Source organism: Phacochoerus africanus, chromosome 5, assembly GCF_016906955.1.
Source record: "Phacochoerus africanus isolate WHEZ1 chromosome 5, ROS_Pafr_v1, whole genome shotgun sequence".
Taxonomy (NCBI): Eukaryota; Metazoa; Chordata; class Mammalia; order Artiodactyla; family Suidae; genus Phacochoerus; species Phacochoerus africanus.
In genome coordinates, this window is record NC_062548.1 from 100239733 (window position 1) to 100253625 (window position 13893).

Here is a 13893-nt window from a genome sequence, read left to right on the forward strand (position 1 = left end):
TCAGAAATCTGTTTCTCCCCCCCTACCTTTTTTTTTTTTTTGTAAAAAGGTTTTCTGAAATTGGGAGCAGAGAGACTAAAATGGCCATGAAAAATTAGAAAATCTCAACTAAAAAGAGAAGAAAATAAGTATTTTTTCACTGAGTAGTTTCCAGGAGAAACAGAAAGCAAATCTAATTCCATTGATTTATGTAGAAAGTTACCCCCGAATATCTCATTAAATGATAATAATTTAAAAAAAGACTTCTTGAAAATTTCATTTCATTCATTCAACTCTCCCATAAGGAAAGTCTTCTCTGGGTTCTGGATCTTATGCTTAGATTTATCAATATAGTAGAACTTCTTTAGAATCTGAACCTATATATTCAAATCTATAGTGTCAGTTAAAAATCATGATAAAACTACAAATAAGATCTTATTCTAAACAGGAAAAATTCTTGTGAATTGTCGGTGTTTCCCATATGCTGAAGTAATTATTATTCAACACATGAGGAAAATACATAAGATTAGTTGAAATAATTATTAAGGTTTAATACATACTTATCCTGTAACTTAGGAGCAGACTTTCATTAACAATAAGTAAATTGGGCTAAAAGAGAAGACAAAAATCTCTAATGTAAATTATTTTTAAAAGGCAGGCATCTAACAGCAATTTTAATATTATTATTTGCATAACAATAAAATGTAATTTTATAATTCTTGTTTTATGTATAATTAAATATAATAATTGAAGACATTGAAAATACTAGATAGCAAATATACATTTTAAGAAAAGCTATTTCCCTAGATATTCCACGGATATGTTTATATTCCAGAGTGCATATGTGTGCGCGTACATGCGCGTACACACACACACACACACACACATCTATATATTCCCTTATATCAATAGTCAGATCTCTCCTAAGAAGTAAGCTAATTGAGCTGTTTGTGTTGATAAACTCCTTTTTCTCCAGACTATTCCTCTCCGAGCCATAATTATTTGCAATTTGCCTAAGTCGTCCATTTACTGATACGTCAAGCATGAAACAGAGGCAATTCCAGAAAATGGAAATGCTTCTCAAAATCAATCTTTGGGAAATAATGTGGTAGAAGTTACTGTGTGATAGAAGACTACCTTATAACTGTCACATGGAGATGAATATTAATTTGTTGAGGTTAAGGCGGCTTTGTGCCTCATTTGTTGACTTTGCTTCACCGTCAGCAAAGCAGCACAGCCCAATTACTCCAGCAAAGCTATTTTTTCTAACAAGAGTTTTGTGATTTTTATGTACTTACCAGTCAGCACACATAACAATGTCAAAATGTCCTTCCAGTTGAGAGACATCTGTCTCATTATCCCATCGTAAAACGCTTGAGGAGAAAAAGATTTTAAAAATTATACTTAGGGTTTTTTTTTTTTAAACTTTTGATTTTGAGCTATTAACATTATTTTTTGTGGCACTTGAAATTATTTAAAAGGTATATACAAATTATTTCAAAAGGCATAATAAAAAAACGAGGGATGTAACTGTCTGTTCTGTATCTTATTTAGTCTTCAAATCTAGAAGAGGAAGAATGCTCTATTCAAATTCAATTGTTTAGCTTTTACCGGTTCTTACAGCTTTGTGTAGACAAACTAGGGAAAAATATCTCATCTTGACCATAGTCATTAGAATGAGTCTAGACTCTTAAGACCAATGAGGTACATGTGGAAATCAAAGTATCCTCATCTATTGGAATACGAACTTTTAAAAATAAATGATACGAAATTTAGTCCCTGGTGTGTCAGTTGCATTTCTTATTGACGGGATGAGTAACTTGGCAAGATGGAAGAAAAGAATATCAACTTTCACTTGGTAGCTCTCAGGTTTCAGGCACATTTTACAATTCATCTGCCTGACACTTAGTCTCCAAAAGAGGATCATGTTTTAAACCTTATATTAATAACAATAATTAATGACATATTTGAAAATTGTAGTTATGCTTATGATGCCAACCAGAGATTTTAAGGTACTCTCAATTAAGAACTGTGATGATGAGCATTTAACCACATTAAGTATTTTAATGACTCCCCTCTCCACCACATCAACTGTGATTTGCAGTATTACTTTCCGAAGTAAAATTCTGCTCCTTTTATCTATTTTGATGATTATTTAAAACTAAACTGAAATGAGCACAGCCTACTCTGTCCAGTTATATTTGCTTCTCTTGGTTGGTTCTTTATTTACTCCCCATTTTCCATGGGTGAAAAGTCGTATGTTTGAATATAAAAATAAATCTCATGTTAGTAAGTCCCAAAGTTCTTTTCATATACATTAGTGTACCTCCAAGCTGATAACTTAAGGTAGAAGAAATTAAACACATCACTATGAAAATACACATAAAGATTGAACATCGGTTGTTCCTTCACCCATTTGACTCATCCTTAGTGGATACCTACTGTGTGTCAGGCCCTGTGATGTGTCACAGGCCATGCCTTCACAGAGGCAGCCTAGCAGGTCATGTGGACACATAAACCCGTAATTCTCATGTCGTGTCCTATGTTAGGTAAGCATACAGACTCAGGGCTCCAGGGGGAGCTTTCCAGAAGAACTGGAAGACCTCTCTGTTCACAGGTCCGAGGATACATGGATGATTTTTATAAATTGTCTGTAGTGTCCATACTTGCCCAGGCCCAGTGGAGACCCAAGACATGGAGGAAACCAGGGAACCCCTAAGAGATTGATGCTGCTTTGTTTTGGGGTTGATTCCTCACATAATCCATGCACCTTGGGAGAGTGGGAAACAACCAAACCAACTTTCTGGAAATACTGAGGCTTCCAGTGCAGCTGGGACTCAGGCTCCGTGGAAGAGTGGGCCTGTTCAGCCCTCATCAGAGATCTAAGAGTCTTAGAGAGTTTCCACATGGACAAGACGGTTTAAAATACAGATCTATACTAGACCTTTTCAGATCATAAAAGTAATGCCTCCACTGCACAAATTTTGAGAAAAAAGTATTAAAATTATTCAAAATCTCCATTCATCAACTATTATTTAGAAGATGCTTCTAATACATGAGTAATTACTAAAGCACGAGAACAGAAAGTATAAGAAATCCCATGGTGACATTGGATATTGGATTCCTGAGATGCTTTAGCCTCTCAGTTCAACAAAGACTAACTGTAGAGACAGAGGTCTAGACAGTAATTGGTTGTGGGTTACAATCAGCAGATATAACAAGTTATGTTTCTAGAAAAAACTGAAACACTCAGCTTGGTCACAAGGACCACAACACACAGTCCCCAAAGGTGTTTTCCCCAGTTTTCATGAGGCTATGGCTACTGTCCCCATAACATAAGCAAGGCTGACAAAGAGGGAGGGGTGTATGGATGGAGTCCAGCTTTGGCATGACAGATACACCTAAGTTCAAATATTGGTTATTTAGGAGTTCCCGTCGTGGCGCAGTGGTTAACGAATCCGACTAGGAACCATGAGGTTGCGGGTTCGGCCCCTGCCCTTGTTCAGTGGGTTAAGGATCCGGCGTTGCCCTGAGCTGTGGTGTAGGTTGCAGACGCGGCTCGGATCCCGCGTTGCTGTGGCCCTGGTGCAGGCCAGTGGCTACAGCTCCGATTCGACCCCTAGCCTGGGAACCTCCATATGCCATGGGAGCAGCCCAAGAAATAGCAAAAAAAAAAAAAAAAAAAAAAAGACAAATATTGGTTATTTACCCCCTAGTTGCGTGAATTCTTTAACCCGAGTTTGTTGTCTCATCTGCGAAATGGGGATAATAATGGCCACCGTCTTGAACACTCTTAAAGGCACCATTCACACTGTACTCTGAGTTGTGTTGTTTGCATAGCAAAAAATGAGAATGGTGCCCCCTGGAGTGGTGGAATCAGGTGGCTTCTATCTCTGAAGGCTACAGATGGTGTAATGTCAATAATCAAGGAGCTGGTCCCTCCAACTCCTCTCCTCTGATGGTCTTGCCCTCTACCCTCCTCAGACACTCAGGTGACAGTCATGTACATGAGAGCAGTGCTCCAGCTGTGGAAGGACCAGATTTTTGTTGCTGTTGTTGTTTATAGTCAATCTGTTGTAAACCATTACTTTTGTAAAATATAATAACGAATTAATAGATGAGACTTAAAAAGTAAAGACATCCCAAATGCAAGTCCACTGATCACATGCTTGGATGTCACACCAGTGTTTCTAAACATTTCCTTCAATCTATGAACTTACCTCTTTGCAGCTCAGTAATGTACAGTTCACAAACTGGTACCAGTTCATGGCTACTTCATTAAGTAGCCCTGCCCTGAGTCCTTGTCTTACCAATCACTGCAACCTTGACCCACGCTCTGATAGCCCCTCTATCTTTCACAGCTCATCCCTTCTTCAAACGACTCTATCCCTTCCAATTCCAACTATCCTTCCATCCTACTGGCCTGCAATCTGCTGATCCTCTTACCATATCCTCTTCCCTAATGTGTATTTGCCCTCCTCACCCAGCCCAGGTGCCTTAGCCAACCATCTCAGCTGCTCCCTTGCACACATCCTTCATTCCCTGGTACCTTTCTCATGTCCTCATATTTGTTAAAGCCAGCTGTCTGCATACTCCGAGACTGCATCTGTGGCTGGAGAAAGCACAAAAGCATCCTGACTGGCTTTGCTTTAAATTCACGACCATGAACCACAAGTGGATTCATGATGCCTGGCAGTTCTTTCCATTTCCCTTGTCCATGTACCCTCCTGGTCTCCTCACTCATTATTCTGCACCAACTTCACTTTTTTCAAAATTTTAACACTTCCTCCCTCATCCATTGGTGCTGATGACCTTGCTTCCCACCTTACTGTCAAAATTGCAGCAATCAGATGAGAACATCCACAAACTCTCATCATCACACTTTTACTCCTAATAGCATCTGTACCTACATACTCTGCTTTTTGCCTATTATCATGGAAAAATTAGCCAAATCCTATCTAAAGCCAGTACCTCCTCTTATACATGAGAGCCTTGTCTATTCTACAGCATAGCTCTAGCAATTCTCCCTTCTCTACCCTATATTATCAGTTCTCTCCTCTCTACTGGATTATGCCCATCAGTATTCAAACATTCGAGCACTTCTTTCTCCCTCTTAAAATATCCTCTCTTGGCCCTATCCTCCCTTCTGGTTATTGCTCCAGTTCCCTATTTCTTTCCTGCAGTGAAACTCCATGAAAAAGTTGTTTAAGCTTTCTATTTTCAATTCCTCTACTCCCAATCAGGCTTTTGTCTCCGCTGTTCCACCAAAAATGTTCTCGTCAAACATACCAAAGATCTTCACACTGCTAAACTCAGCTCAGTTTTTAATCTTCATCTTATTTGACTTACTAGCCTGCAGATCTCCCATGAGCTCCAGATTCATATATCCAACTTCATATTTTAATATATCTTCTTGGACATCTCATACATATCTCAGACTTACTGAATTCCTCATCATCTTTCCCCAAACTCATAACATTCAGTGTCTTTCTCATTTGGTAATTCTATCTTTCCAGTTGCTCAAGCCAAAAGTCTTGACTGTATCCTTGACTGTTATGTTTCTTTTATACCCCACATTAAATATGCCAGGAAATGCACTATTGCTCTTACCTGGTGTAAACTACCATTATCTCTCATCTGAATTTCTATACAGTCTCCTAATTGGTTTTCCTGCTATAACCCTACAGTTTCTACTCAAGGAGGCAGCCAGAGTGATCCTTTAAAACATATATGAAATCATGAGCCTTCTCTATTTACTACCTCTCTTCACTCAGAGTAACAGCCAAACTTTACAATGACCTATAAGACCTTATACAATCCAGCTACCATTTTTGACCTCATCTCCTATTAACTCTCCCCCTGCTTTCTTTGCTCTAGCAACACGGATCTCCTTGTGATTTCCTGAATACATCAGGCATACACTTCTGTCTTTTGGCCTTTGAGTTGGCTGCTTCCTCTGTGTGAATGCTCTTCCTCCAGATATAGGCTTGTTCCCTTACCTCCTCATGTCTTCTTGAATATCTTCCCTTCTCACAGTGTTCTATCCTCACCATTCTGCTTAAAACTGCAATCACTCATTTCTACTCCAGTACTCCTGAACTCCTTTAACCTGCTCTTTGTTTTCCTACTGTAATTATTGCCCTTTTAAAAATCTCTTTCTCCAGTAGAAGATAAGCACCCTAGGGACAGAGATTTCTAAAATCTGCTTTGTATCATAATGTATTTTCACTGCCTGGAATAGTCCCTGACACATAATATCTGCTCAATAAATAGTAGTGGGATGAATTGTGTATGAATATACCTAGCAGAGTACTTGGCATAAAGAAGACAATCAAGGAGTTCCCGTTGTGGTGCAGCGGAAATGAATCCCACTAGGAACCATGAGGATGCAGGTTCGATCCCTAGCCTCACTCAGTGGGTTAAGGATCTGGCATTGGCATGAGCTGTGGTGTGGGTGGTAGATGTAGCTCAGATCCTGCCTTGCTGTGGCTGTGGTGTAGGCCAGCAGCTGCAGCTCTGATTTGACCCTAGCTTGGGAACCTCCTTATGTCACTGGTGCATCCTTAAAAGGACAAAAGATAAAAAAAAAAGAAGGCAATCAAGAGAGGTTCCTACATTAAGTTGGTCTCTAGATAGAATGTGCAGATTAGGTAAATATGGAAGCCACTTATAATGTTTTCTGAGGATTTCTACTTCTGGTAAAGATGGAGTAACAAGGACCTCATTTACCCTACTACCTGGAAACAACCCCCCAAAACTACACAAAATACATAAAATAATAGTTTTCAAGACACTAAGAATCAGAAACAAAGGATGGTGATCCTTGAGAGAGGGGGAAAAAATAAAGTGAGCCCTACCATTGGCCTCATGGCACTGCCTTGAGAGTTTCCAGGCCACAGCACAGGGAGGGTAAACTGAGCTGGAACTAGGTGGATTTCCTGAGCTGAGGAGATGGCGCTAATATCTGAGTACATCAAGGCAGCTACAGTTCCCAGATAGGAGAGTGTTGCACACAGAGAGAACTATGCAAAGATCTGTGACAAGTCCCCCTGGAGTATTCTGCATGGTACTGACTGAAGCATGTGTATAAGAAACTGCTCAAAGTTGGGAAAAGAACCATCTGAGTAAGCAGCAGAGGAATGGCCAGTGCTCACACAGGGCCAGGAATGGCACCTGTTCCCACTAGTCAGACTACAAAACCTCATAATTCTCAGAGCACTGGGTAGAGTCCTTAAATGGGCCTAGTCTCAGTAGTGGAGAATAATTAGCCCTAGACTAAATGCTGCCTTGGTTCTGCAAAGTGATACCTAGGAGTTTCCTAGTGGTTCAGTGGGTTAAGGATCCAGCATTGTCACTGCTGTGGTTCTGGTTTTTGCTGTGGCATGGGTTTGATCCTGGCCCCAGAACTTCATGATACTGCAGGTGCAGCCAAAAAAAAAAGTGATACCCAAATGGATCAAATTAAAAATTACTTGAAAATGATGTAACTGTGTCCCAGAACCAAACTCAAAAACATTTATGGGAATATTAAAACATTCAGATCCCCAAAAGGTAAAATTCAAAATATTTGACATGAAAGATATTTTTATTTATTTATTTATTTATTTATTTATTGTCTTTTTGCCATTTCTTGGACTGCTCCTGTGGCATATGGGAGGTTCCCAAGCTAGGGGTCTAATCGGAGCTGTAGCCACTGGCCTACACCAGAGCCACAGCAACGCAGGATCCGAGCTGCATCTGTGACCTACACCACAGCTCATGGCAACGCCGGATCCTTAACCCACTGAGCAAGGGCAGGGAGCGAACCCGCAACCTCATGGTTCCTAGTCGGATTCGTTAACCACTGCGCCACAACGGGAACTCCCATGAAAGATATTTTTAAAACCCCAATCAAACTTCTTTTATTTTTTTCTTGTCTTTTTGTCTTTTTATGCACCCATGGCATATGGAGGTCTAATCAGAGATGTAACCAGCCTACACCACAGCCACAGCCATGTGGGATCTGAGCCGCATTTACAACCTACACCTCAACTCATAGAAACACTGGATCCTTAACCCACTGAGCTAGGCCAGGGACGGAACCCACAACCTCATGGTTACTAGTCAGATTCGTTTCCACTGAGCCTCAATGGGAACTCCCAATCAAACTTCTAATGATGAAAACTACAATGTCTGGGAGGAAAATACATTGGATGGGATTAATTGTAGATTTGATAATGCAGAAGAAAAGATTAGTGAATTTGAAGACAAAGCAATGGATACAATCCAAAGTAAAATATACAGAGAAAAAAAGAATAGAAATAAATAAAATGAATATTAGTAAGTGAGCTGTGGGACAAATTTAAGTGGCCTAATATATATGTAATTGGAGTCCCCAAAGGACAAAAGAGAAAGGGAGGCATAAAAAATATTTGAAGAAAGAATGGCTGAAACATTTCCAAATTTAATGAAAACTATTAATCCACAGATTGAGAAGTTTCAACAAACTCCAAGCATAAGAAACAACAAAAACTACAAGGCACAAATGAGGACCTACTGTGTAACACAGAGAACTCTACCAAATATTCTGTGATAATCTATATGGGAAAAGAATCTGAAAGAGAATGGATGTGTGCACATGCATAGTTGAATCACTTTGTCATATAGAAGAAATTATCCAACCTGGCAAATCAACTACATTTCAATAAAACTTAAAAGCAGGGGGAAAAAAACTACAAGGCACATAGTAATCCAATTAAATTGTTCAAAAGCAGTGATAAAGAAAAAAATCTGAAAAGCACCTAGAGGAAAAAAGACACACTATACAAATAAAGATACGGATAACAGTATATTTCTTGTAAGGAATATGTAAGTTAGGAGACAATGGAGTGACATTTTTAAAGCACTAAAAGGGAAAAAAATGCCAACTTAGAATTGTATAACCAGTTAAAATTATTTGAAAAAAAAGAGAGACAGGGAGTGAAACAGATGTCTTCAGGCATACAAAAGCTGAAAGAATTAATCACCAGAAGATCTGTACTATAAAAAAAGTAAAGACAAGTCCTTAAGGTAGGAAAAAAATCAATACTAGAGAGAAATATGGATCTACAGAAAGAACTAGAAATTATAACTACATGAGCAAATATATAAGATTTTTGTATTGTGATTTAACTGTATTTAAAACGTAACTGACTAGTGAAACAAATAAATATTGTAGGATTTATAAAATATGCATTAGTAAAATATGGGACAATAATAGCATAAGACTGGGAGGGGAGTAATAAAATGTACGATTTTTATAAATATAGATGAAGTGGTATGTCATTTGAGCATAGACTGTGATAAGTTAAAGATGTATACTACAAAACCTAATGCAACCACTAAACAAAGTTATAACTAATAACTCAACAAAGTAAATAATAATAAAAATACACTCATTTAATACAAAGAGAGGCAAAAAAAGATGAAAAGAGGAACAAACAGATGGAACAAACAGAACACAAAAAGCAAAACAACAAATTTATATCTAACCACATCGGCACTTGTTTATATATATCATATATACATCATGATTCAACCCCTAGCCTGGGACTTTCTATACGCTTCTGGTGCAGCCCTAAAAAGACAAAAAAAAAAAAAAAGATTGGAAAAGAAAAAGTAAAATAGTCTTTATTAGTTGATCATCTATGTAGAATACCCAATGATACTCTACGGGAAAATAGCAGCATAAGAGTGGATGGGGAGTAATATCATCTATGCAGATGATCATCTACATAGAATATCCAATGGGACATATACAAAAAAGCAAGGAGAATATGTGAGTTTAGCAAAGTTGTGGAATACAAGACTGACATACTTGTATTGCATACAATTGTATTTCTTTAAATAAGTAACAATTGGAAATTGGATCAGAAACCTAAATGTGAAACCTAAAATTATAAAATTTGTAGATACAAATACTGGAGAAAATCTTTGTCATCTTGGCTTAGGAAAAGATTTCTTAGATGTGACACAAGGTGCATGATCCATAAAAGGACATGTTGGTAAATTAGACTTCATTAAAATTAAAAACTTCTGCACTTTGAAAGATGCTGGGAGGAGAATGGAAAGATAAGCCACAGGCTGGGAAAAAATAGTACATATCTTTGCAAATCATATATCTGATAAAGAGCTTATATCTAGGACACGTAAAGAGTTTTGAGTGTGTTAACAAGAAAAGATGTAACCCAGTTTTTTAAAAATGGGGAAGCCATTTGAATAGATACTTCACCAGAAAAGATACACAGTGACAAATAAGCACATGAAAAGATACGAAATATAATTAGTCTTTAGGGAAATATAAAGTTAAACCCCCAATGAGATACCACTGTACACCTATTGGAAAGGCTATTAAAAGACTGACCACATTGAGAATTGATGAGAATGGAGAAATGAAACTCTGACACCACTGAATGGAATATAAAATACAATCACTTTGGAAAACAGTTTAGTAGCTTCCTTTAAAAGTTAAATATATGATTGGGGGTTCCTGTTGTGGCTCAGTGGGTTATGAACCAGATTAGTCTCCATGAGGATTCAGGTTCGATCCCAGGCCTTGCTCAGTGGGTTAAGGAGCTGGCGTTGTGGTGAGCTATGGTGTAGGTTGCAGACATGGCTCAGATCATGGGTTGCTGTGGCTGTGGCGTAGGCCGGTAGCTGTAGCTCCCATTTGACTCTTAGCCTGGGAACTTCCACATGCCGAGGGTGCAGCCCTAAAAAGCAAAAAGCAAAAAAAAATTAATTAATTAATTAGATGATCTACCTGTTCTACTCTTAGGTATCTACCCTAGAGAAGTGAAGGCATCTATCTATACAAAGCACATGTCCATAGATGTTCACAAATGTTCAAAATGGCTTGACTTCTAATAGTGACAAATGGGCAACCACCCAAAAGTTCATTAAGGGGCGAAAGGATAAAAAAAATTGAGGTAAAGCCATATAATGGGAGACTACTCAGGAATAAAAAGGAGAGAACTAGTGAAACTTGCAACATAGCCAGTCCCAAAGTAATTTTACTGACTGAAAGAACCCTGGGGAAAAAAAGTTCCTACTGAATGATTTCATTTACTTAAAACTCTAGAAAATATAAACCAACACACAGAAAGCAAATCTGTGGTTCCCTGGAGAGGGTGGAAACTTCGAGGGTCAGAAAGGAGGGATCACCCAGGGTCAAGAGGACACTCTGGGGTGTCCCCCGGGTGATAGATATGTTCAGTATTTTAATTTCAGCACTGGTTTCAATGGTGTACACAAATTTCAAAACCTATAAAAGTGTAGGTACAGTTTATTGGATGATAATTTTACCCCAACAAAACCATTACAAAATTGAAAAGAAAATGCTTTCTGAAAGAGAACAGGGTATACACAAGCATCTAACTAGGTCCCTTGCTCTATATGAGCTTGACAATCTCAGGCAAGTTTTCACACATAAAGACACGTAAAGGATGGTTTAAGCAAACACCCAAATCGTGCCAATGCGTTACTTGTAATTATATTGACATTACAGTAAAATGTATGTTGTCTCCATTTTATTTCATCATAATGTCAAAAAACTTATTTCTGTTCAAGACGTATTACAAAGCAAAATACTATTTTACGGATAGAAATATAAAACCAATAATCATTACAGGACTCCTCATGTTTTAAAAAATCTTAATAGCTATAGGCACGTCAAATCTGGTAAATGTAACAGGTACAGTACAACAGAAAGAATAATGGGCTTTGTAACTAGAAAGCTCTGAGTTCAAACATACTGTCACAAAGCAAACACGTATTTATGTTCGATAAGCCCCTCAAATGTAGCATGTCTCTTACTATGCCTCTACTTTATTTATTTTCCCCACACAGTCACTTCTCTGGAATGGATCTCTTATCTTTTTCACCCTTTTCCACTCTCGTTCAGGCCTGCACGACTTCTCTCCCTTTCTCTGGAATGACGGAGAGGCCTTTAAACAAACAGAAACAAACAACACCCCCTTTTTACTGTAAAAGAAAACTCTGAAACAGAAAACCACGTGAATCAAATATATGCCTGAACTCATTATTATGTGGCAAATACCCTTGGAACCACCAGTCAGATCAAGAAACAGAACCCTGTCCAGCACCTCCGAAGTTCCTTGATGTGCACTGTCCCATTCACCTCCCCCTCTGCCCCAAGGCAAGGACTTCCCGACTGGTCTGTCCTCCTCTAGCCTCTCCCCATTCATTAGGCCAGACCATTAATTTGCCTGGACACATCTTTTCTGCTTCCCTGGCTTTGACTGTTTCCTCCCAGCCTTTCATATCCAGAAGCCCCTCTTCAGCTGCTCTTCTTCCCTTGCCATTCATTTGCTAAATCACAGCCCAATAGCTACCTCCTTCGTGAAACTTTCTCGGATTCCCCCCACCTTGAATTGACTGCCTGTCTCTTTCTTCTTACATATATGATCAACCCAACGAGAGCAACCTCAACCCCAAAGCTTTTTTTTGGGGGGGGGGTCTTTTTGCCTTTTTCTAGAGCCGCACCTGCGGCATATGGAGGTTCCCAGGCCGGGGGTCTAATGGGAGCTACAACTGCCAGCCTACACCAGAGCCACAGCAACGTAGGATCCAAGCCACGTCTGCGACCTACACTACAGCCCATGGCAATGCTGGGTCTTTAACCCACTGAGCAAGGCGAGGGATCAAACCTGCAACCTCATGGTTTCTAGTCAGATTCTTTAACCACTGAGCCATGATGGGAACTCCTCAATCTCAAATCTTGATGGCTGGGCAACTGTCTATCTCTCATCTGGCTATCCTGAGCTTCCTGAGGCTGAAATCTCACCTTACTCATCTCTATGAACCCTAAAGAGCCCATTACAGTGCCTTACATGTAGCAGATGCTAAATTACATTGAAACGAATAACACGAGTTGGACCAGAATAGGAGCTTAATAACATATTTTAGGCAAAAATGTCATTAACCAAATTAATTCCATGCCCTTATTTAAATAAGAATGTATATTAGACAGATAGAGCCAAATAAACAAAGGCCAGAAAACAAGGTAATGCTATAAAATAGATGCAAGTCTTTGATTTCTGGACCTTCATTTTTTAAAATCTGGAATTAGTGTTTCTCAACTGGGATAGTATTGGAATTTGGGATAGAACAATTCTTTTTTTTTTTTTTTCTTTTTAGGCCCACATCTATGGCATATGGAAGTTCCCAGGATGGGGGTCCAACTGGAGCTGCAGCTGCTGGCCCCACAGCCATAGCAACACCAGATCCGGGCCACACCTGCAATCTACACCATAGCTCACAGCAATGCTGGATCCTTAACCCACTGAGCAAGGCCAGGGATCGAACTCGCATCCTCATGGATACTAGTCGAGTTCATAATCTGCTGAGCCACAATAGGAACTCCAGGATAGGACAATTCTTAATTACAGTGGACTGTCCTTTGTCTTGTAGGATGATGACAATCTCTTCTCCCTCCAGTACTAGTAATAACCCTTAGTCATTGCGACAACCAAACAAAAATGTCCCATACAACAGGTGTAAAGATGGGCACACACACCAAAAAAAATTGTCTGGTAAAAAAAACAAAAAGAATTGTCTGGTTAAAAAAAAAAAAAAAAAGATGGGCACACAGTCTTCCTCTTGTTGAGAACTGTGGGTGGATTATCCCAAAGGCCTCTTCTACCTCTGATGAGTGCTTCTTGTTGAATCCCAACAATGAAAGGCTGTGATATAGCCAAGAAACTAATCAGAATTGCTCTTTCATCGATACAACCTTCCCTTCTTCATTCGCATCGTCATTAAGATGACACCACAGAAATTTAGCACACCTCTCCCAAGGGTAAAAAGCAGGATATCCACAGATTCACCTCTGTGTTTTCGGTTGGTTGCTAAACTGGACAATAATCGAAGGCTCAA

At 39.0% G+C, this 13893-nt stretch overlaps 1 protein-coding gene across 2 annotated transcripts in view; it reads right to left on the minus strand.

Moving 5' to 3' along the window:
• Positions 1-13893, minus strand: part of CAMKMT (calmodulin-lysine N-methyltransferase) — a 405628-nt gene that overhangs the window by 23669 nt on the left and 368066 nt on the right. For both annotated transcript variants that reach the window (XM_047782156.1, XM_047782157.1), the window contains exon 8: positions 1278-1352. In XM_047782156.1, the coding sequence (XP_047638112.1) occupies positions 1278-1352 (75 nt within the window). The remainder of the gene's footprint in view (positions 1-1277; positions 1353-13893) is intronic.